General features: G+C 45.6%; 3 protein-coding genes and 1 pseudogene across 4 annotated transcripts; 1 reads left to right on the plus strand and 3 right to left on the minus strand.

The window, feature by feature from the left end:
• Positions 1–3,070: 3,070 nt before the first annotated feature.
• Positions 3,071–6,347, minus strand: LOC136542536 (hypothetical protein At1g04090-like). Its single transcript, XM_066535030.1, has 2 exons — positions 5,786–6,347; positions 3,071–4,830 (listed from the first exon to the last, which is right to left on the minus strand). The coding sequence occupies exons 1-2, from the start codon at positions 5,892–5,894 to the stop codon at positions 3,281–3,283; spliced, it is 1,659 nt and encodes a 552-aa protein (XP_066391127.1). The 5' UTR covers positions 5,895–6,347; the 3' UTR covers positions 3,071–3,280.
• A 609-nt stretch (positions 6,348–6,956) lies between these two features.
• Positions 6,957–12,894, minus strand: LOC136547075 (uncharacterized). 2 transcript variants are annotated; one of them, XM_066539043.1, is made up of 9 exons: positions 12,460–12,894; positions 12,252–12,344; positions 11,608–11,816; positions 10,897–11,041; positions 10,744–10,816; positions 8,775–8,921; positions 8,569–8,694; positions 8,384–8,450; positions 6,957–8,171 (listed from the first exon to the last, which is right to left on the minus strand). In XM_066539043.1, the coding sequence occupies exons 1-8, from the start codon at positions 12,729–12,731 to the stop codon at positions 8,391–8,393; spliced, it is 1,125 nt and encodes a 374-aa protein (XP_066395140.1). In that variant the 5' UTR covers positions 12,732–12,894; the 3' UTR covers positions 6,957–8,171; positions 8,384–8,390. The 2 variants fall into 2 exon arrangements, 1 of the variants encoding a protein (XP_066395140.1); XR_010781474.1 differs by having other exon boundaries at positions 6,958–8,171; positions 8,273–8,450.
• A 1,272-nt stretch (positions 12,895–14,166) lies between these two features.
• Positions 14,167–20,464, plus strand: LOC136547076 (DNA repair protein RAD51 homolog A). Its single transcript, XM_066539044.1, has 9 exons — positions 14,167–14,303; positions 15,693–15,837; positions 15,945–16,055; positions 16,162–16,253; positions 16,340–16,434; positions 16,512–16,625; positions 19,550–19,679; positions 19,847–19,968; positions 20,072–20,464. The coding sequence occupies exons 1-9, from the start codon at positions 14,199–14,201 to the stop codon at positions 20,193–20,195; spliced, it is 1,038 nt and encodes a 345-aa protein (XP_066395141.1). The 5' UTR covers positions 14,167–14,198; the 3' UTR covers positions 20,196–20,464.
• An 829-nt stretch (positions 20,465–21,293) lies between these two features.
• Positions 21,294–22,118, minus strand: LOC136544496 (probable carboxylesterase 18; annotated as a pseudogene).
• Between the last annotated feature and the right edge of the window lie 256 nt (positions 22,119–22,374).

Raw genomic sequence — 22,374 nt, forward strand, 5'->3', positions numbered from 1 at the left:
CACTCGGATAATCACACAAATAAATAAATAACTTAAATAGATAAAATCTAATGGGAAACAAAAAATAAAAATAAAAATCCACCAAATAAATTAAAATAAAAGAGAACATCGTATAGATACCACTTGAACAACACAAATATATCATGAAACATCTCATGAGTATTATATAAATACTAGAAGATTAATCGTGGAACATCCCGCTTATACTTTGTGAACATCTGAAAACGCACCATAGAACATTACACGTACACCATGTGAACATCACAAACAAGATATATTGGAAAATTAAAAAAATAATAAAAATAAAATTCATTTAATATAGGAAAATAAAAAAACCATTGCATTGACACTACTTAAATAACCTAAAATATACCACACAACATCTCACGAAAAACCATGTTAATATTCGAAGTAATCATGGAACACCTTGTTTATACAACATAAAAATGCTTAAATACATTATAGAACATCATAGGTATACTACACGAACATCATATGAATACTACATGAACATCACATGTATACTACATGAACATCCCATTTATACAGCATAAAAATGCTTAAAAACATTATAGAACATCAAAGGTATACTACACGAACATCACATGAATACTACCAGAACAACCTAAATATACATAGAACAAGTGAATTAGAAAACAAAAATAATAAAAAACATGTAATAGAGAAAATTAAAAAAAACACATTGATATTACTTGAGCAACCTAAAATACATTATAGAACATCACATCTGTACTACGTGAACGTCACATGCATACTACATGAACATCACAAAAAAATCATAGAACATCATAGGTATACTACACGAACATCACATGAATACCCAAACCTAATCATGGAACATCTAATATATGCCATGTGAACATCTGTAAATAAATCATAGAACACTGTACATATATTATGCGAACATAACAAGTATCTCATCGAATATAGGAAATAAAAAGTAAAACATGAACATGCAAAATTTAAAAAAAATTAGTGAGAGTAAAATAACAACAACAAAAGGAAAACAAATTTCAAATACTATGGAATATATACAAAAATAACAAAATAAAAGGAAACATTAGTAGAAGGTAGACAAAACATAAGGGAAGGCAACAATGATAAAATAAAAAAGCATAGAATTAATTAGAATGAAATACAAAAAACATTTAAATATAAAAGAATGAAAATAAGAAAATCTACTGTAAATAGAAAATAAAAGAGAAAGAATAAATAGAATAGAAGAAAGAATAAAAAAGAAACTAAAAATAAAAAAACGTGGGAAATAATTATGTAGAATAAACAATCAAATAAAGATTGAGTAGATAAATAAAATAAAAAATATAATAAAAGATCATTTAGAACAAAAAAGGAAAAAAGAAAAAGAAATAGAACGCAAAAAAACAAAAGAAAGAAAAGAAAGGATCGTACGTACCTCGGACGTCGGACGGGGAGACGCGAACGTCGTTCCGAAGATTACTGGGCCGAGCTCGTAGAAACATAGATGGGCCAACGCGAGACGGGAATAGATGGCTGCGCCCGCGCTCGTGGGGTCGGGGGTGTCGGCGGGAGGACTGGGTCCGACTGGTCGGCAGCGATGGTTGCCGCTGGCTTTGGCCCTGTCCCACAAAATGAGTCCCTTGGCCAGGCTCGATTAGGAACGCGGGGATGCTTTGGGCTGTTTGGAATCCTGGCTCCGCCTTTGGACCATGCCCAGCGAATGCAGTTGGGCCTATTTGTTTTCACTGAAGATCATCAGAGACTCGCTGGCGCGGATATTAAAGCACTCATGGGCCAGCCCCGGGGAAACCGAAAATGAATCTCGTTTCTCGCGGGCTCAGCTGGCGCTGCGCTCTCCTGGGCCAGTTTTCTCCCTCGCCCTGTGGCTGTTGCTTCTTGGCCCACTTCTAGTTCAAGCAAACAAACACCACACCCTTGAAAGGCTAGACCCAGCTGAGCAACGAAAACAAACATTACTCTATGCACATCAAGAATCAGGCTGCTATTGTCCATGCCATGTTGGGCCACCCTCGGCTAGGATTCCAAACAGGCCCTTTGTTTCTTCGCAGCCAAGCCCGTGTCGTGCGTTGCTGTGTCCCCGGTGCCGATTTTTGTGACTCCCGCTGTCTACCTGGAGATGATGCGAAGGTTTGAGTAGCCGCCTGCCAAACAAAATCTCCCGTGAGCCAAGCTAGGTGCCAACAATCAACCAAACAAGTTGGACTTGCATGCACAAGACCAGGCTCCTATGCCTGGCTCTTAGATACGGGACGGGTCAGCTCCAAACGAGAAATAATAAAGCTAAAATAATCAAGCTCTACATCTCTCGGTGTGTTCAATGGGAGAAATAATAAAGCTAAAAAAAATCCTCATGTCCTTGTATATCTACATCATCATAATAAAGCCAACTCCACTAAATAGCGAACGTTTACCCGATTTGAAATGTTACCTATCCTTGTTCACCGTAAAGACAACCAAGGATAGGTGACATTTCAGCCACGTGTTCACGTTTGTATAACTGTGATCTCTAGGATCAGGAATAACATTTCAGCCACGTGTTCACGTTTGTATAACTGTGATCTCTAGGATGAGGAATATAAAATCCATAGAAGTGCAACTTCAGAATGCTTGCAGGTTGCTGCTGAACTGGTTCAGCGCGAACTCCGCCTGTTAGGGGCGCGCCCGTACCCCGCCGCAGTCGCCCGTGCGGCAGCTCCCGCGCGCCGCTCGCGTCGAACTGGCACCCCGTGCGCGCCCAGATGCGCGCCGCCGTCGTGCCCGCGGGGGCGGTGATCCGCCACGTCTCGCCGCAGTTCAGCTGCCGCCCGCCGCCCACCGGCACGGACGCTGCCCACACGGAATTAAATGTCACTTTCACGTCGGTATTTAATTTAACAGTATTATTGTTTTATCGTGCGATTTGTATGTTTTTAATATAAAAGATTTAGTTGTCTCGTAGCAATGCACGGACACGCTACCTAATGTAGAAAAAAGTTTAAAAATGAGAATGTAGAAAATTTTTAAAAACCCACGGTACATTACATTTTTGTTGAAATTGTGAAGCTCGTGCTTACAAATGAAGACCTCAATAGTCGTATAAAAGCAACAAACAGCAAACCAAACAATGCTACAGATCATCGAATAGATACAGCTGAGATCGAAATACACTGCGTATATATGAACACAACGAATCCTTTTACCTCCTCTAATCAGCAGGCAATCCTTAATCTGCTGTCGTCCAGGTCCAACGCGAACCGTCTCATCCGTATACTAAGCGCTATCAAGCTTCCTTCTCGTCGTTTCTCCAGTTACCATGCATCTTGGGCCCCGTCGGCCCTTCCCCGACGAGCACCTTCTCCACCAGCTTGGCTAGCCGCTCCCTCACCGAACGCGGCAGGATCCTCGCGGCGCGGTTGATCTCGCGCCCGATGTCGTACTCCTCCCGCGGTCCCCACTCGCGCTCGAACCCGACCCACGCCGGCTCCTTGACGCCGAGGTACTCCGCCGACACCACTTCGCACCGCCCGGCGCCGGTGTCCAGCCTGCTCCCCCTGGCGCAGTCGTTCCGGATCCCGATGCCCAGGCTCGTGTTGCCCTGCAGCACCGTCCCGGCGTTCGGGTAGAACGCGTGCCCGTGCTGCGACGCGTACACCACCGGCCTGTTCCCGCCGTCCCCGTCGAGGTACTCCAGCCGCGACGCGTCCACCCAGGTGCCCGCGCTGTGCTGCGAGAAGTACATCCGGAGCAGCTCGCCGGAGAAGTTGCTCACGCGCAGCGTCACGTGCTCCCAGTCGCCAACGTGCTCGCCGATCTTGCCGAGCGGGATCGACGGGATGAGCCCGACCTTGGCGCGCGCCGGCCCGTTGAACGGGTAGAAGATCCACACCGCGAGGTCGGTCACCGTCCCGCCGAGCATCGGTTTCGCCTGCACGTACACCTTCGCGCCGGCGAGGTCTCCCTTCTTGACCTTCTCCCTCTGGTTGCCGTCCACCGGCAGGTCGAGCCAGTACCCGCCGTCGTTGCCGCCGCCCTGCGGGAGGTTCGACCCGTCGGCGGCCACCGGCGTCGGGGTCTGGCTGCCCTTCTGGTACAGCAGCGCGCCGTTCTCGAAGAACCACGTCACCGACGAAGGGAAGTAGGGCTCGTTCGGGTGCAGGTACACGTGCGGCGCGTACGCCGCGAGGAGGGAGTTCACCTGGGCCAGGTCAGGCATGGCGGACGTGTAGCTCGCGCTGTTGTTCTTCAGACACGCCAGCGTCGACGAGCCCGCCGCCGGCGTCGCGCTGCTCTGGGCGAGGAACGTGCCAGCGTGAACGCCACGGGCATCGATGCCGCGGACCGCCGGCCTCAGGGTGGCCGCGCTAAAGCCATCCTTGTCGCTGCTCAACACCGAGTCCTCGGTCTCGCACGCGTCGGTGAAGTCGGCACGGACGCACCTGACCTCGTCGGGCGAAGGCTTGTCCGCCGCGGCCGTGACCACCACGCCGACGGCCTTGTAGCCTTCGGGCGCCGTGGGGAGCCAGAAGTGGCCGGCGCCGTCCGGGCTGGACCAGACGAGGGCGTAGTCCACTGGCGCGGCAAGGAGTGCACCGGTGCCAGACGTGTCCCGACCGACGAGGACATGACCGAAGAGAGGCCGGTTGTTGGGCTGCGCGTAGTGGCCGAGCACGGAGAAGCCGGCAGGGACCGGCGAGGGCTTGAAGAAGGTGGCGCCGAGGCCGTCTTGGCCGCCCTGCGTGGTGGACCAGACCTTGGCAAATGCGGTGACTTGGCGCACCTCTAGGCCTCCAAGGTCTATGCTGCCCTTGGCAAATCCTCCATCTTCTGAAACTGAAACAGTGGTGCCACCGGTGAGCTAAGAAAATTTCAGCGCGGACAAAACCTAAGCTAAATTTCAGACTAGTGTGATAGTCAAGTGTTCAGATGACTGACACGTTGCTTTTCAATCATTTTCATCTCAACCACTAGATCAAAACCAACAAGTAAATCGCATGTTTTATTTCTTTATGCACATTAAAAATGAGGAAAGTGGGAACAATTTCATAACCACAAGAATAAAATGTTTCTTGAGCCTTTCTACTTGCCTGTTCTTTTTTTTTGAACGTAAGCTACTCGCCTGTGTTCTGAATAGAAACAAGCATAACTTCAAAGCAACTTTGAGTTGGTGAAGGGTCAGTATCTGCTGGCTTCAGAAGCTGGAGCGTATCCTAGCTTGTTCTCATTTGATCATAGATGACTAAGAATCTATGCTTATCTTGTTACGTTTCAAAATAGTTGCAAACAAAGGATCAAACTAAAGGCGGACCATTTAATTAATGAATCTAGCAAAGCATGTTCTTTGACGTGATTGCAGGCAAACTGCCTCTACCTAAATAAAGCTTATAAAGATACTCCCTACGTTCCAAATTATAAGAATGTATAAATTTTGCTATACATATAGATATACACTTGTCTAGATACATTGTAAAGTCAATGGATCTAAAAAAGCCAAAGAGGCTTATAATTTGGAACAAAGGGAGTAACATGTGGTGTGTTTTTGCTGTCTGAAATTCTGAAGTGTCTGTCCTTTCTATTAGAAACGAAAGGCCACAAAAGAGCCTCCGTACAAGGTAAACAACCCCAGCAGGAAAAAATTGCGCTGATTGGACAAACTCACAAACAAGTTGAAAAGCACCCCTACTAGCTACTGATAAACTCAAATTAGCAGATTAACTACCATTCGTGCAGCGAATATCTTGGGAAAACATGAATGGAAGTATTCAATGAGCTTATCAACATGATGTACCTGACGCGGGCACCGACGGTAGCCCAGCCGGAGGAACAAAGTGGTCCTCAATGGGCAGCGCCGCCGTCCCCATAGGCACGCAGGACAAGCACGACCTGCTCCTCCGCATAACCCCGACGAGGTCGACCGGAGAAGAAGGCAACCCGCAGCAGCAAGACGTATGTATCCTTGGCAGCTCAGCTCAGAGCCACGGAAGCTGGTGATATAGAGCAGACGTATCCTTGGCAGCTCCGCAGCTCAGCTCAGAGCCACAGAACGAAGCTGATGATATAGAGCAAGAGGCAGGTCGCCGTCTCAGCTCTCGACTCCCCTCCGGACAAGTGACAATGTATGTGATCCTTCGGCGACACTAGTCGTCAATCTATATACAAATCCAGCGGCACAGAGCCCCGCCGGGTTGGCTTGTCGGCCACCCCTGCTGCCCGTTGCAAGGAACCGGCGGTTACTTGCAAGAAACCTCGAGCTCTCTCTCTCTCGATCAGTGCTCGCCGAGCCTGTGGCCTAGCTTTTGTTTGGCGACGACTTCACTGCCCCTGCCTTTAAATGCGTCTTCCTCGGCTTCACGGCTCAACCATATATAGGACTATGTTTTTGATTGACGACATGGATCTAATCCATTGTTTTGCATTGCCATCCATTGGCGCGCGCTTCCATCACCTCAACTCCCACGAGATACACACGTCGTGGCCGTATTTGTTTAGCGTTCCGTCACGGCTTGGACTTCTGTGCTCACCGTGTGTTAGCTTAGCTGGAGCCAAAGGCCGGCATGGACACACGGACGGACTGGCAGGTTTATCTATTGCTTGTGGCAGCGTCGCGCGTGCTTCGGCACACTGCACCATTGGGAGGAAAACGTGCGCGACAAAGCAAAGGCCAGGGCCAGCGACGACGCGCCTCGGGCTGCGTTGTTTTCTGGTTAGGCCCCGTTTAGTTCCAAATTTTTTTTCCTTTTGGCTACTGTAGCACTTTCGTTTTTATTTGGCAAAAATTGTCCAATTATGGACTAATTAGGCTTAAAAGATTCGTCTCACGATTTCTCGGCTAACTGTGCAATTAGTTTTTTTTTTCGTCTACATTTAGTACTCAATGCATGTGCCGCAAGATTTGATGTGACGGGTACTATGCAAAAAAATTTGGTTTTTGGCTTCAACTAAACAGGGCCTTAGGTCAGAGAGCAGGTAAGGCCGGACATGCGTTCTGATGACCAGACCATGGCCTCGTTTGATCAGATGCTCGTAGTTTGTTTATTTCACATGAACAACGCGGCATGGCTAAACAAAACGGAGAGAGCGGTTGAAAGATTCCGGTGATGATGCAGAGTAACAAAGATTATTCACACAATCACACAATCGACTTGCAAGGCTCCCTTCCTCCAATGGGATCACGCAAATTTCAGAGTTCAGACTCATGGAACGAGAACGGTATGCAGTTTTTTTTCTTCTCGAATACGCATGAGAGCTACGTATCATTGTATTACAGAGAGAAGCAGTTTTTAGTTTGCCGGAATTAAAACGGAGAACTTGTAAAGAATATGCAACTATGCAAGAGGAATATCCATTTTTTGCGCTGCTGGAAGTCACATCAGCTTGGAGTGGCCCGGGACAAATTTCCGTGTCGGACGCGGACAAGACGCGACTTGCAAAATTTTGTTCTCATGTAGTCTTTATGGACCATTTCTAGGTGTAATCATTCAGACGAGCAAATATTATTCTGGTAGTACAGCTGGTCTGCCCGATACAGGGTGTGATCCAGACTTCGGTTGGACTTGCTACAGTTTTTTTTTTTTTTTTTTTTTTTTTTTTTTTTTTTTTTTTTTAGTATAGGCTACTCATGGCTAAGGGAAGTGCGTATGCATATGGAATTAGTAAACAACACATTGGGATGCATTTGGAATATTAACCACACTAGCATGCAAAACTGGATTTCCACAAGCATCAAAAGTATCATAAGCGAAGTCTTCAGTCTTCACGGTAGAAGTTGACATATTAAATGGAAATTCATGAAAATGCATTCATAATCAAAACCAAGAATACAAGGTGGAGCTTTTATGCTACCAAAAAATAGGAACAATTGTATTCAAGTTTCGTTTCTCTTTTCTCTATGTATTATATTACTGAAATAGACGCTTCCAGTGTTGAGTGTCCAAATTAAATGTTATCTCTATACAAATCGTGCAGGCTCAGTTATAAGAATTCCAAGGAAACAAAGGACAAATATACATATAGGAACTTCAACTAGAAAGAACCACTATGCTCCTGGTACTAACCTCTCTGCTCTGAGAAGACGTGTTCTTTTGGTGTAATAAATCAGATATTTCTTCATGATTTCTTATACTTGAATTATAATGTGTCAAATGATGTTTGCTCCCGGTTCTCAGATGCAAGTACTGCAGAGCACAAGGGCAAAACTTAGTCCTCCAAAAATAGTTTGCTCTCAGTTTCAGTCAAACATGTCTTTTGTTGACAGTTTAACAGTGGAAGCACTTACCATAGCCTATAACAGGACTTATTTGTTAATAACATAACCGTGCATTCCCATTTTCCATCGAATCGAGGCCCTACTGGGAAAGGGCATAAATAAACATAGAAAGATGCTCACCCATGTGCTAAGTATGGCGCTTGACAAATGATTCGACAAGTGGATTTACAAGCTCAGGTGCTTCATCCTGCAAGACAAATGCAAACAAATAAAACAGCAGACTCCAGATGCTAAGGTACAAAACACTAGGCAGATGTCAATAGATAATACAGTAGCTGAATAAATTAATCTGTTACAAAGAGGACCTGAGGGCAGTGTCCAACATCTGGCAAGACAATAAAATCTTCAACTGTATCAAAAGATGAATAGGCTCTTCCAAGCTCAACAGGCTCCCATGGGTCCTTCTCCCCCCATGCTACCAAAACTGGACACTACACAAAACAAAAGAAAACCATACACAATTTCCAAAATCAAAACGAACTATTAATCACACAACTAAGATCATCCGAACCTTGACCAATGGAAGTAACTCTTCAGGTAGAGGTCCTCCAGAGTAGCAGATGAACTCAAGGAATACATCCACTGCTCCAGGATCAAGCCCAGGCTGTAGAATAATCTGAACTAGCTCATCTGTCACTGCAGATGTGTCATGATAACACTGCAGAAAGTTTAGTTAGAACCAGAAAAGCATAAAAGTTGAAGTGTATGCAATCTAAAGGTATAACTACCTATCATTAAAGAAGCAAAAAAATCACGTTCTATACTTACAATGAAACAAAAGGATCTCCATGCTTCAGCAAAGGAAAAAGAAAATTTAAAGAGTTCTTCGGTTGGATGATTGTTTCTTATTGAGTTGCATACAATGACCAGTTCAACCAAAAGTTTATGGCACAAGAGGAAACATGCACAATGCACTCATACTTCAACGCTCCCACTCACTTGTAGGCTCCCTTAAGCTTAAGATGTCAGATAGAAGTGTGCTATAACTTTTATTTAAATTGTTGTATCCAGGATATAATATAAACTATTAAATAGTATCCAGTATTCACCAACTAGTTCAGTCAAAGGTCTAAGCAAAATGAGGAAATGTGGGCAATAAACTCATTTGACAACATTTTGTTGTACAATGGATTTCTGAAGTGGGTAAACAAAAAGCATAAGATTTGAAACTGCTTTACAGTTTACACAATCTGATGCATATAGAAAAATATCGACTACAACATGTACGCGAGTATGTCCTCATATATCTGATTCAAAACATCACAACATATCATCTAGCAAACAGACTAACAATAATGTATTTACTCTAGTGCAAGCCAGACAATAAATAAAGAAAGTTATGCTACAATTTCAACAACAAAAGAAGAAGTGTTGAGGAACATTATTTCCCACTGTTCTCTAGGAGAAATAGTGAGTCATAAATTGTCGTGTTTCCATGAAGGGCGGGCCTGGTGCAAGCGGTAGAGTTTTACCGTCTGTGACCGGAAGGTCCCGGGTTCAAGTCGCGGTCTCCTCGCACTACACAGGCGAGGGTAAGGCTTGCCACTAGCACCCTTCCCCAGACACCGCACAGAGCGGGAGCTCTCTGCACTGGGTACGCCCTTTTTATTCTAGACTAGATGGGGCCTGAAATTCAGTAGTTGGACTGAAATTTGGTGCAATGAAGTTCTAGATTGGAGTTTCTCTTCAGCACACTGATCTTAAGCTGTTCTACAGGGCACATCTATCCCCAAAGAAAATATTGAGCAGCAAAATGTCAAAATGACTTGGATGGGGCCTGAAATTCAGTAGTTGGACCGAAATTTGGTGCAATGAAGTTCTAGATTGGAGTTTCTCTTCAGCACACTGACCTTAAGCCGTTCTACAGGTCACATGTATCCCCAAATAAAATATTGAGCAGCGAAATGTCAAAATGACTTCCATTTACTTTAGATAGTGGGCGAGGCATCGATTTGTATCCTAAGTAAAACCTTGTTTTTTCTTTTTCCGCAGTTATTACATATGAGAAATGAGCATGTAATCCGCTCTCAGGCTCAGGGCATATTAAGATAAGGTAGCTCTTCTAAACATCTAGTTTACCATTATTGTTGTAGAAAAAACATTAGGGCCCTTCTCTGAGAACTTGGGCTTGTGCATAAGACCTATCATAGACCTGTAAGTTGGCACATGACTTCACCATATAATAAAAGGGTTAAATTTATAAACTGAAAAAGTCCGATTCATAAACTACATGTTTAAGCTTAAGCTAATGGTAGCTTTCAGCTCTACAAGCCCAAGCTATTGGTCCCAATATACTAGTGCAATGTTTTGTAACACATTTAGTTTCTTCAGACAAGTATGTTATCCTCAACATAAGATTGAATGTAATAGTATTTTTTTTAATGAAACTTTTGGAACTTCTCGCATTAGTATCACATGGCATAATATTACATATATCCTCTGAATATATTTTACAATATGAGATGATAGAGAGGAAATACCTGGCAAAGAATATTTTTCACAGATTCTGGTGTAGCGACAGCATTAAAAAATAGCTTCCCAACAATAGTGTTCCTAGAAACCAGTAAATGCATTATAATAAGCAACTACCTAGCACCAAGATACTGTGATGGGAGTACAAAAATACAAGATACCTTAGGAGACTTTGAAAAGATCTGATGAAAGGCTTTCCAAACCATGGCTGCTTTTTGATATGAAGCATCCTTAGTGAAATATCCAATAAAACAATTCCCTTACATTTTTTAGGTTCCATAACGGCTGCCTGCAGACCAACAACCCCTACAGGATAGTAAGGACAGGACAAAGATTTAAGATACTCAAATCATATGTCAAATAATCACGAGATCAGTCTAATAAATCAGATTCACGAATTTACTCATTTCAGTAACAAATAAAATAAGAATATCAAGCTGGGGGCATCCAGCATTTCAATATTGGAAATGTGTCTTTCAACAGATTGCATGAAGTAACCAGTGTCGCTATGCTAAGACTACTGCATCAGTACCTCAAATATATTAGAAAATGGTTAATGTAATATATAACTAAACATAATGACAGTAAAGGTGCAATGAAAAGAGAAATATGCTAGAAATTCTGACAAAAAAGATCTGGACCTCACCATGGTGACTGGTGGGTCCTAAATACGATTCTAATATAATCACTGGATGTTGTTAATAACCTTTTGAAATCCAAAAGATAAAGAGGTTAAGTCCCTTGTAATAAAGAGGTTAAATCCCAGTGAAACCATATAACTCCCTTGTAATAAAGAAATAGTCAAATATATTCGGAGTAACAGCAGTGCAGCATTGGCAATAGTTGCCAAATCATGTGTGCATATGGCATACCTCCAATTGAATTGCATATGAAGAAAGCTTCACTCTGGATCACTTCTGCACAAAATGTATTCAGCTGTTCTCCCCATGTCTCAAAAGAATAAAAGTTTTCCTCGATCTCACGTGGATTAGGCTTATCAGAATAGCCATAACCAATTAGATCCAACGCATATACCCTGTGTGCCACGGCTAGAACAGGAATATTTTTCCGCCAATGGTCACTGAAAAAAAGGAATATGTAGATCACTGCAAAGCAAAGGTAGCTAATAACTTTCAGAGAGACATATGCGTGGTTAGTTAGCATTACTTTAGTCTCATACGGGTACAGAGTAACTTTGAAGCAAAATAATCAGAAGATTTTCGATGCAATAGGTCAACAAAACTTCTCTAAAAGCTGGATTATCAAATGAATATAAGTTCTCACGTACCTACTAAGTTAATGGGCTACTTTCCCCGGTCCATTCTACATTTTTGCATACCGTTTTTTTTAATGCATCTCTGCATACCTTAGCACTAAGCAGTCCACCAGCGAAAAGTGTACCAACAGCTAAGGAACATTTGCTATTATGCTATTAAGAAATGCAGTTGCTTGCAAATTTGGAGACAGATATGGAACAGAAACACTCAAACACGGGTTATCTGTGTATGACGCACACCTGTTTGCCCCGAATCCGTGAATGAGAACCAATGCAGGGCCTGATGTCCCAGCGTACTGGTAGCGAATGTTGTAGCCCTTCCATTTCCATGTGCTGCATGCAGACGAAGAAAGGCAGCAATCAACGATAAGCAACACAAGTCGCGATATCCAAAACAATGGAACCGCAGTCGGACCCCAGACGTCACGTCAGGCGCGGCGGTGCCTACCCGGTGCTTACTTGGGGCTGAGGCTCCACCGGTGAGGACGCGTCGGCCGAGAATGGAACGTCCGCGAGCGGCGCGACTGGGGGTCTCTCCTCTACTGGGTCCGCCTTGAAGCCAGAGGCCACGACGCGCAGGCTGGAGCGTGGCGCGCCTCCCGTGGAGGGTTTAAAACGCCTGTAGAATCCCGGCGGGTGGGGCCCCACAGCGAACACCACGCGGGCCGCCGTGGCGCTGCGGTGAGCGGGGAGGGGGCTGGGAGGAGCCGCGCAAGCCATACCGCCGCGCCGCGCCGCGCGCACGATGGTGCGTGGAGAGCCGACAGCCGAGACCGGGGAAGGAGGAATCGGTGAAACGGAGAAGCAACGCAACGGGCGCGCGTGCGGGAGGGAGCTCCTCAACCATTGCCCATTGGTGTTCGTTGTTTCGCCGCGTGGGCGAAACGAGACGGCAGGAGGCGAGCGGGGTCCGAATTTTTTACTAACCATTTTTCCGAAAGTTTCTCTCAAATAAACCCCTAACGAAAAAAATTTCGGAAATGGATCCTTGGCTCGGCGCCAGAGTGAATGGCGCCGAGGTCCTAGGCACGGGAAAATGACCTGCCAGGGGCTCAGCGCCAGAGTGACCGGTGCCGAGCTCGACGCCGTAGATCTTGGCGTCGAGCTCGGCGCTATATTTACTGGCACCGAGCCACCTGCATTTAACCCAGCCTGCACTTCTTCTCCGAGCGTTCTTCCTCTTATTTCTCCTTTGTCTCGGATTTTTTTCTCGCCACTTCACCCTATCTCACGAATCGATATATTGGACCTTGAAAACCTTGATTTGATCCGTAGATCTTCGAGAGCAAGGTATACTCACTCACCTCCTTGTTTTTCTCGCATCGATTCGGTACATATTAGTCGGATTTTTGAACCTAAGAATCGTCATCACTTAGGGTTTCATTGTATCCCTCAATATATGTATTATGCAGCCGAGCGAGCAGGGCCATGCCTTGCCGTTCGTGTGCCGTCCCAGACGGACAAGGCTGAATACCAGACCAGTCTGTCGATGGGTCGATTGATGCGCGAGCAGAATAGAATGGTTGACCTTGCCCTTTGGAGGCCTACGTTTGGTGAGGCCGATGGTTAGCAAGCACATCAAACACCCTAAATTTAAGCCAAATTCTAAGTTGCCCATCTTATGGTAAATTTAGGGACTTAGCCAAAATTTTATATATCCATCTCACGGTAAAACAAGCCAAAATTTTATATATCCTCATGCTCGGCGCCAGCGTCTACGGCGTCGAGCTCGGCGCCAGAGTGACTGGCGTCGAGCTTCGTTCCATGTAAGTTCGACCTAGCCCAGGGGCTCGGCGCCAGGGATGCTGGCGCCGAGCTCGGTGCCATTCACTCTGGCGCCGAGCCAAGGATCTATTTCTGAAATTTTTTTCGCCAGGGGTCTATTTGAGATAAATTTTCGAAAAAATGGCTAAAAACTAAAAAATTCAGGAGCGGGGTCGGGTTTGGTGGGCCCTCGAGTAGCGGACCGAAAAAAACGGAAACAGAAATTGGATAGGGCTCTAGCCCATCTCGTTTTACTGGGCTTAAAGGCAGGCCGCATGGGCCCACTGGTTGGCTCATCTGCGGGCCGCCGACCGCCGTCCGCCGATAGGAGCTCCAGTCCAATAAATCCTCCCGGCTCTTTTTCCTTTGCCGCTCTCCAATTCGACTCAAACAAACGGGCACAGGTGAGAGAAGGAGAAGACCATGTCGGCGGCGGCGCAGCAGCAGAAGGCGGCAGCCTCGACCTCGGCGGCGGGAGCGGAGCAGGAGGAGGTGGAGCACGGGCCATTCCCCATCGAGCAGCTCCAGGTACGGACCCGGCTCCCCTCGCCTTTCGCTCTAACCCTAGCCGGCTTCTTGGGTCCGGTTCTTGTTCCCCTCGCGCCGGAATGAGTGGGTTCTCCGAGAGTCGAGGCTTTCTTGAGGCTCTGTCTCCGTGTGAGGAGGGAATGGAGGTGGATTTCGTCGCGGGTTTCGGATTCTTTGGGTGGGGCGCTGGGTTTTTGGCCGAAGAAATGGGAGGTTCTTGAATCGTTTGTTCCTCCCTTCGTGGAGCCAAGGGTAAGTCTTGGATATTCCGGTCCGCGCGCAGATGAATTAGCATTGGGTTTTCCCAGCTATTGCTGCGGTTTATTGAGTGCGAGGACGTAGGTTCTTGATTGATTAACTCGCTTTTTCCCGTGAATGACGGCAAGATTATGAGAGATTTTGGAGTTTCCAGTTCATGCGCGGTTGAGTTGACATTCTTGGTTCCGAGAAACTAGGTTCTTGATAATTCGCCACTTCACAATGAATGGCGGTCAATCTCGAGCGTTTATTGCGGTTTCGATGTGTTTGCTGTTGGCTGAAACAAACTTTTGGAAATGGAATCCTAGCCCCTGCCTCTTCATTCAGGGTGTGAAATGGGAATTTTTCTTGCAACTTTTGGTGGCTTGCAGTTGCAGTCCACTTATGTTGGGGTTTTCCTGGGTTTGTTTCGTACTTTGGTCCTTGGCTTCCTACCACGGATTGCACAATTTGCAGTAGTAAACAGTGTCAGCCTTTAGTACATTCATTGCTGCACTGAGATGACGTGCTTTCAATTGGAGTCATAACTTGGCTCTCGAGTGGATTCATGGGACATGGGTAGTTGCTTCTGAAATCTGCTTAAAAAATGAAGCGTGGAGTCACCATCCTGTATTTTGTGAGAAATGCTCTTCTGTTAGTTGAATTTTCTGTGCCTACATCATTTCAGATGAGTCAGTTTTTTCTTATCAAACACCTTCTCAAAAGGAGGAATTTGTTGCCTGAACTATATTGGCCTGTTAACTAATACATGGCACAATTGTAGTTTATTGCTTCATTTTTTTATGCTCAATATACATTAGCAGAAGGGCGGGCCTGGTGCAAGCGGTAGAGTCTTACCGCCTGTGACCGGAAGGTCCCGGGTTCGAGTCGCGGTCTCCTCGCATTGCATAGGCGAGGGTAAGGCTTGCCACTGACACCCTTCCCCAGACCCCGTACAGAGCGGGAGCTCTCTGCACTGGGTACGCCCTCAATATACATTAGCAAAGGCTCTTATGGTTGCATTTTGCAATTTTTTTATTTCCCTTGTTTAAGTGCCATTTAGGTAGCTGACTAACTGTGACTAGTTTCTTGAAACATAAAACAGATCTGTTGCTTTGTTAACATTAAATTTCTGTGTAATTTGTGGTCTAGGCTTCTGGAATAGCTGCATTGGATGTGAAGAAGCTGAAAGATTCTGGTCTCCACACTGTGGAGGCTGTGGCTTACACTCCAAGGAAAGATCTTGTGCAGATCAAAGGGATAAGTGAAGCTAAAGTTGACAAGATAATTGAAGCAGGCAAGTAATATGGGACTGTATATGTATTGAAACTGTATTGAGGCTATGTTGTATGGAAGTTGTATTGCACACTATCGAACTCATAACTGTCAGCAAGCTTTTTGCAGCATCCAAGATAGTTCCACTGGGATTTACAAGTGCCAGTCAACTTCATGCGCAGCGGCTGGAGATTATTCAAGTTACAACTGGATCAAGAGAGCTTGATAAGATCTTGGAGGGTAATGAGCTTGCATATTCCATGATATTAGTTTCCATAGACGATTATACTATAGCAAGTCACAGTGACTACTGATTGAGCATTCTGTTATGACATACCTGCAACAGGTGGGATAGAAACAGGATCTATCACTGAGATATATGGTGAGTTTCGCTCTGGAAAGACTCAGTTGTGTCACACCCTTTGTGTTACATGTCAGGTGACATTTTTATCTATCCACCCCTTTTCCATTTCATTCCTTAATTGTTCTGTTGGTCTCAAATATGTAAACCATCTATATTGCAGCTTCCACTGGACCAGGGTGGTGGTGAAGGAAAGGCTCTATATATTGACGCAGAGGGTACATTCAGACCACAAAGGCTCCTGCAGATTGCTGACAGGTTATACCTAAGACCCACTTATTATTTTGGATTATAACATAACTTTGATTGCTAAGCGTGCACATGCTGGAATCTAGGTTTGGACTGAATGGTGCTGATGTGTTAGAGAATGTGGCTTATGCCAGAGCTTATAATACGGATCATCAATCTAGACTTCTGCTGGAGGCAGCTTCCATGATGATAGAGACCAGGCAAGTCCAACTTTTAGTTTTGAATCTACTACATGTGAACTGTCTGTTACTTTGAGCACATAACAAATATAAGCATGATTTACTTACTATAGTTAGGCGAGCAGCAGTTGTGCCCTAGGTAAATATTAAAAATTGTTGGGTTATCTTTCTGCTTATGAATCAAAGGTATTGATCCTTTGTAGCCACATCGGTTCCATGTGACATTAAAATATACATGCGCCTCTTGTACTGAACTGAACTGAACTTCACTGTTTTTTACAGCTGTAGTATCGTGAGTTTTCAGTCTATGTGCGTTGAATAAGAATGTCCCAAATTTATTCATGATACATTGCTTTTCATGCCAGCTACAACAACAACAACAACATAGCCTTTTAGTCCCAAGCAAGTTGGGGTAGCCTAGATTTGAAACCCACCAAGAGCCCCAAGTCACGGTTCAGGCACTTCAATAGCTGCTTTCCAAGTACTCCTATTCAAACATAGATCTCTAGGTATATCCCAAGCTTTCAAATATCTTTTTATTGCCTCCCCTCATGTAAATTTCAGTCTTCCTCTACCTCTCCTTATATTATTTGCTTGGCTTAGGACTCCACAATGCACTGGTGCCTCTGGAGGTCTCCTTTGGACATGGCCAAACCACCTCAACCGATGTTGGACAAGCTTTTCTTCAATTGGTGCTACCTCTAGGCGATCACGTGTATCATCGTTCCGAACTCGGTCCATTCTTGTGTGACCGCAAATCCATCGCAACTTACGCATTTTTGCAACACTCAGTTGTTGAACATGTCGAATCTTTGTAGGCCAACATTCTGCTCCATACAACATAGCCGGTCTAATCGTCGTTCTATAGAACTTGCCTTTTAGCTTTTGTGGTACCCTCTTGTCACAGAAAATGCCAGAAGCTTATCGCCACGTGATCCACCCTGCTTTGATTATATGGCTAACGTCCACATCAATATCTCCATCCCTCTGTAGCATCGATCCTAGATACCGAAAGGTATCCTTCTTAGGCACTACTTGACCTTCCAAATTCACATCTCCCTCCTCTTGTACAACTCCGCCAAAGTCACATCTCATGTATTCGGTTTTATTTTTGCTCAATCTAAAACCTTTAGACTCAAGGGTCTGTCGCCATAACTCTAGTTTCCTATTTACTCCCGTCTGGCTTTCGTCCATTAACACTACATCATCAACGAACAACATACACCAAGGGATATCTCCTTGTATGTTCTTGGTAACCTCATCCATTACCAAGGCAAAGAGATACAGACTTAAGGCTGACCCTTGATGAAGTCCAATTTTAATCGGGAAGTAATCTATGTTACCATCGTTTGTTCGAACACTAGTCACAACATTGTTGTACATGTCCTTGATGAGGGTTACGTACTTTGATGGGACTTTTTGTTTGTCCAAAGACCACCACATGACATTTCTTAGTATCTTGTCATAAGCCTTCTCCGAGTCAATGAAAACCAAGTGGAGGTCCTTCTGCTCTCTAAACCGCTCCATAACCTGTCTTATTAAGAAGATTGCTTCTGTGGTTGACCTTCCGGGCATGAAACCAAATTGGTTTGTTGATATCTGCGTCGTTCCTCGCAGGCGCTGCTCAATGACTCTCCCATAACTTCATAGTGTGGCTCATCAACTTAATTTTCTGATAATTAGTACAACTTTGGATACCTCCCTTGTTTTTGTAGATTGGTACCAATATGCTTCTTCTCCACTCCTCAGGCATCTTGTTCGATCGAAAGATATTGTTGAACATCTTGGTTAGCCATACTATAGCTATATCCCCGAGACATCTCCACACCTTGATTGGGATACCATCAGGGCCTATCGCTTTGCCCCCTTTCATCATTTTCAAGGCTCTCCGATTCTTGAATCCTCCGCACAAAGCGCCTGTTAGTGTCATCAAACGAGTCGTCTAGCTGAACGGTGGTGTTCTCGTTCTCACCATTGTTATCTATGTCTGATCTCACCCTCCTTCACCAAGAGCTGCTCCTCTCATCCTTTATGCACTTGACTTGGTTGAAGTCCCTTCTCTTCCTATCGCGAGCCCTAGCCATCCTATAAATGTCCTTCTATCCTTCCTTTGTACTCAAACGTCGGTAAAGGTCCTCATAGGCCCGCCCCTTTGCCTCACTCACCGCTCGTTTTGCCGTCTTCTTTGGCATCTTGTACTTCTCTATGTTGTTTGCACACCTGTCATGATACAAGTGTTTATAGCACTCCTTTTCCTTAATAGCCTTTTGCACATCTTCATTCCACCACCAAGTGTCTTTCGAGTCGCATCCGCTCCCTTTGGTCACTCCAAGCACCTCTGAAACAACCTTTCGAACGCATGTTGCCATCTTCTCCCACATGATGTTTGCATCGCCTTCATCATTCCAAGGGCCCTCTTCAATGACCTTTTCCTTAAAGACCTTTGATGCATCCCCTTCTAACTTTCACCACTTCGTTCTAGCAACCCTAGCTTGTTTGTTCCCACAAGCTTGCACCAGAAAGCGAAAGTCAGCCACCATCAGCTCATGCCAGCTAACTAGTCAAAATATAATATGGTTAGCCAGTTGATGTATATTTAGCATATCAAACCTTGCAGGACATACTGCTAATACAGAAACCAGTTAATACTATGGTTAGGCTGTATATACCAAAGCAATGGTCACTAGCATGATAATGCTGCCTCACAATCTCATCACATCAACCAATACAGAAACCAGTTAATTTTTGTTGCTGCAACTGCAACTATGTTGAAGTGTTTTTTATTAACTCTGCTTGTAAATGCTTTTTTGCTGCATTCTTAGACATATCCATATGACTATATAGCTGATGCCTGTTTTCAATATATGCTTATTTACGAATCTCATGGTTTCCATATGACTAATAATAGCAGACCTAGCTGTTGTTCTGAATCTCTACATTTGCAGGTTTGCTCTCATGGTTGTAGACAGTGCCACAGCTCTGTACAGAACTGATTTCTCAGGAAGAGGGGAGCTATCAGCGAGGCAAATGCACATGGCTAAGTTCCTGAGGAGCCTTCAGAAGTTAGCAGATGAGGTCAGTTGTAAATTAGCATTCTTTATTTTTCGTCATTGAGAAAATTGTAGCCTTTTACCTTTATTGCTATGTCTTAGCTTTCATTCAATAGAAAATTCTGTTTACATTATTTGGATATCCATCATGGTTGTTAAATTTGTTTAAATTGATTTTATTGGTCACTGCAGTTTGGAGTTGCTGTGGTTATCACCAATCAAGTAGTGGCACAAGTGGATGGATCTGCTATGTTTGCTGGACCGCAGTTCAAGCCCATTGGTGGAAACATCATGGCTCATGCTTCGACCACAAGGTGCATTGCTCTGCCAGTTGATCATAATAACTAGTTGTCTATATTCCAATGTCGGTTCTATTCCTATCTACTCTTCCTTAAAATGTCAGTGATGTCTCTACAGGCTTGCTCTTCGCAAGGGACGAGGGGAGGAGCGGATCTGTAAAGTAATAAGCTCTCCCTGCCTTGCTGAAGCCGAAGCAAGGTTTCAGTTAGCTTCTGAAGGTGTTGCAGATGTCAAGGACTGAGACCATATCTGCTTACAGGCATCTTCAGATCCATTGCTGGTCTGCTGTCTGATTTGCCATTCCTTGGGTCAACTTCTGTGTTGCCCTCACCTTGATGTACAAAACAGTTGCCTTCACAGATGTGACTGCACGCCTGTGACTGATCTAGGCGTCCTGTTGTAAATAAAACGATGCCTGTTGCCCTGTTGTGTGTTGCATGTAATCTGACAACTCCAACAAATATTGACACAATTGTAGTTATGATGTATCAAATATCAGCTCAGTTCCCATTTTGGGTTTTATTGTTCGCTTAGCACAGTAAACGCTGGATGTGCAGTGTGGACAAGAATCCACAGAACGACAGTGACCGATCTTGATAAAGTAGTTAGTGAATATGACAAATTGACAATATGTGACTCCAGCTGACGCTACCCTGAGTTCTTGACTATTGGTGCAGGTTGCATTATGGTAACCTTTGAGTTCACTTGTGATAAGAACAGGCTTGATGGGAAAAACTAACTTGTGATTGGAACAGGTTTGACGTGGAAAACTATGGATTCTGTATGATTGGTTGTTGTCTGACCATTTCCATTGTTTCTTCAGTTAATGAAATGTTACCATCACATACGACATGTTTATAATTTGTTTACAAGACATATTTATGTACATTTTTTTTTGGGGGGGGGGGGGGGGGGGGGGGGGGGGGGGGAGGGCTGTGCAGAGGGCAGAAAATAGGAATTTATTTTTGTGGCCATGCAGGTAAAAATTGAAACACCAGTTTTCGTCCAAAAGCCTTACAATTAAGTTTTAGAAATGACTATTCACCACCTTCTAGTTGGCCATCTTGAGTTCTTGACTACATGACACTTGTGTTGCCATCAAAGTCACTTGAAATTCTACACGATATGAGTCATTAGTGAAGACTAACTATAACAAATAGCAAGAGCGTATACCAGTAAACAAACATCAAAATAAAACCATATAAGATCCAAATAATTTTAATCTATGCACCATACTCCCTCCATCCCGGTATATAAGACGTAACCACATCTGGTTCAAAGACCAAGGAACATATTTAATTCTCAACTATAAAACCGTCTAGTACCGGTACCCCAACTGTTAAAACCGTTCACTTTTAGCACCTGAGCATAGGGCAAGGTTGTTTTGACGCACGTCGAGCGGTTTGGACCACATCCAGTCCGAGCCCCGCACGGTCACCACCGGCACCTTCCCGTCTAGCCTGGCCTTCGCGTTTGTCCGCTCCTCGCCGCCCAAGTACGGCTGCACCAGGACGACGTCGGCGAGGCGGAATGGGTTGGAACGCGGCGGGGACGAGGACGCGATGCCGGCCGTCGTCCAGCGCTACACCACGTGGTGGGCGATGTTGGCGCCGGCGCTGTCCCGGGCGAGGAAGCAGCGGGAGAGGTCCACCGAGATGGCGACGCCGTCGGGAAGGCCCGCGGAAGCAAGGTGCCGGAGCACGTCGACGCCGTCCTCATACGCGGCGGGGCAGCGGTGCTCGGGGGAGAGATGGTAGTCGATGGACACAACGACGGCGCCCAGTTCGCGGCAGAACCGGCGACACATGGCGTCGTAGGGGACCTAGGCCGCGGAGAGCAGCACGAAGGCGCCGCCGTGGAAGTAGACCACGACAGGGAGCGGCGAGGCGGAAGCGGCCTCTGACGGCGAGAACACGCGCGCCCACAGGCCGCGCGACGCGTCCACGTTGGCGGACTAGACGCCATGCACGTCCGAGCGCGCGCTTGCACGGGCACGGCGGTCGAAGAAGCTGAAGAAGGGGCGGTTGATCGTGCCGTCACGACGCATCGAGAAGCCGGCAACCACGTCGAGGCACAAGAGCTGGGACCGCACCTTCCACGGCAGGGACGGCATGTGCGGAGCGCTCGGCGCTCCTTCCCTGGGTCGAGCGCCGGCGGCTTCCATCTCGCTAGTGTAGCTGAATCGCACACTCAGCCAACCACCGCGTTTGAACGGGATCCAGGCCAGCCCAGCTAGCCGGCCACGCACCTCGCGCATGCAATCGCGTATCGTATCTTAGTTTGAACGAAATCCACATCACTTTCCGCTGACCCGGCTAGCTTACGGGAGGAGCTGATGAGATCGATGCTCACACCGGCTCTTGTTGCAGGTTAGCGGCGGGGAAGGGCAAGGGCAAGGGCGAGAAGCGGCAGCGGCAGCC

The sequence above is a fragment of the Miscanthus floridulus genome, chromosome 3 (assembly GCF_019320115.1).
Source record: "Miscanthus floridulus cultivar M001 chromosome 3, ASM1932011v1, whole genome shotgun sequence".
Taxonomy (NCBI): domain Eukaryota; kingdom Viridiplantae; phylum Streptophyta; class Magnoliopsida; order Poales; family Poaceae; genus Miscanthus; species Miscanthus floridulus.

Bases quoted from the DNA above. Each gene is read 5' to 3' on its own strand.
- LOC136542536 (XM_066535030.1), bottom strand. From the start codon at position 5,894: ATGCGGAGGAGCAGGTCGTGCTTGTCCTGCGTGCCTATGGGGACGGCG. The intron at 4,831-5,785 runs GTACATCATGTT...CCACTGTTTCAG, and splicing joins ACCGTCGGTGCCCGCGTCAG to TTTCAGAAGATGGAGGATTT.
- LOC136547076 (XM_066539044.1), top strand. From the start codon at position 14,199: ATGTCGGCGGCGGCGCAGCAGCAGAAGGCGGCAGCCTCGACCTCGGCG. The intron at 16,056-16,161 runs GTAATGAGCTTG...TACCTGCAACAG, and splicing joins GCTTGATAAGATCTTGGAGG to GTGGGATAGAAACAGGATCT. The intron at 19,969-20,071 runs GTGCATTGCTCT...ATGTCTCTACAG, and splicing joins GCTCATGCTTCGACCACAAG to GCTTGCTCTTCGCAAGGGAC.
- LOC136547075 (XM_066539043.1), bottom strand. From the start codon at position 12,731: ATGGCTTGCGCGGCTCCTCCCAGCCCCCTCCCCGCTCACCGCAGCGCC. The intron at 12,345-12,459 runs GTAGGCACCGCC...GTCTGCATGCAG, and splicing joins CAGCCCCAAGTAAGCACCGG to CACATGGAAATGGAAGGGCT. The intron at 11,042-11,607 runs GTATGCCATATG...ACTATCCTGTAG, and splicing joins CATATGCAATTCAATTGGAG to GGGTTGTTGGTCTGCAGGCA.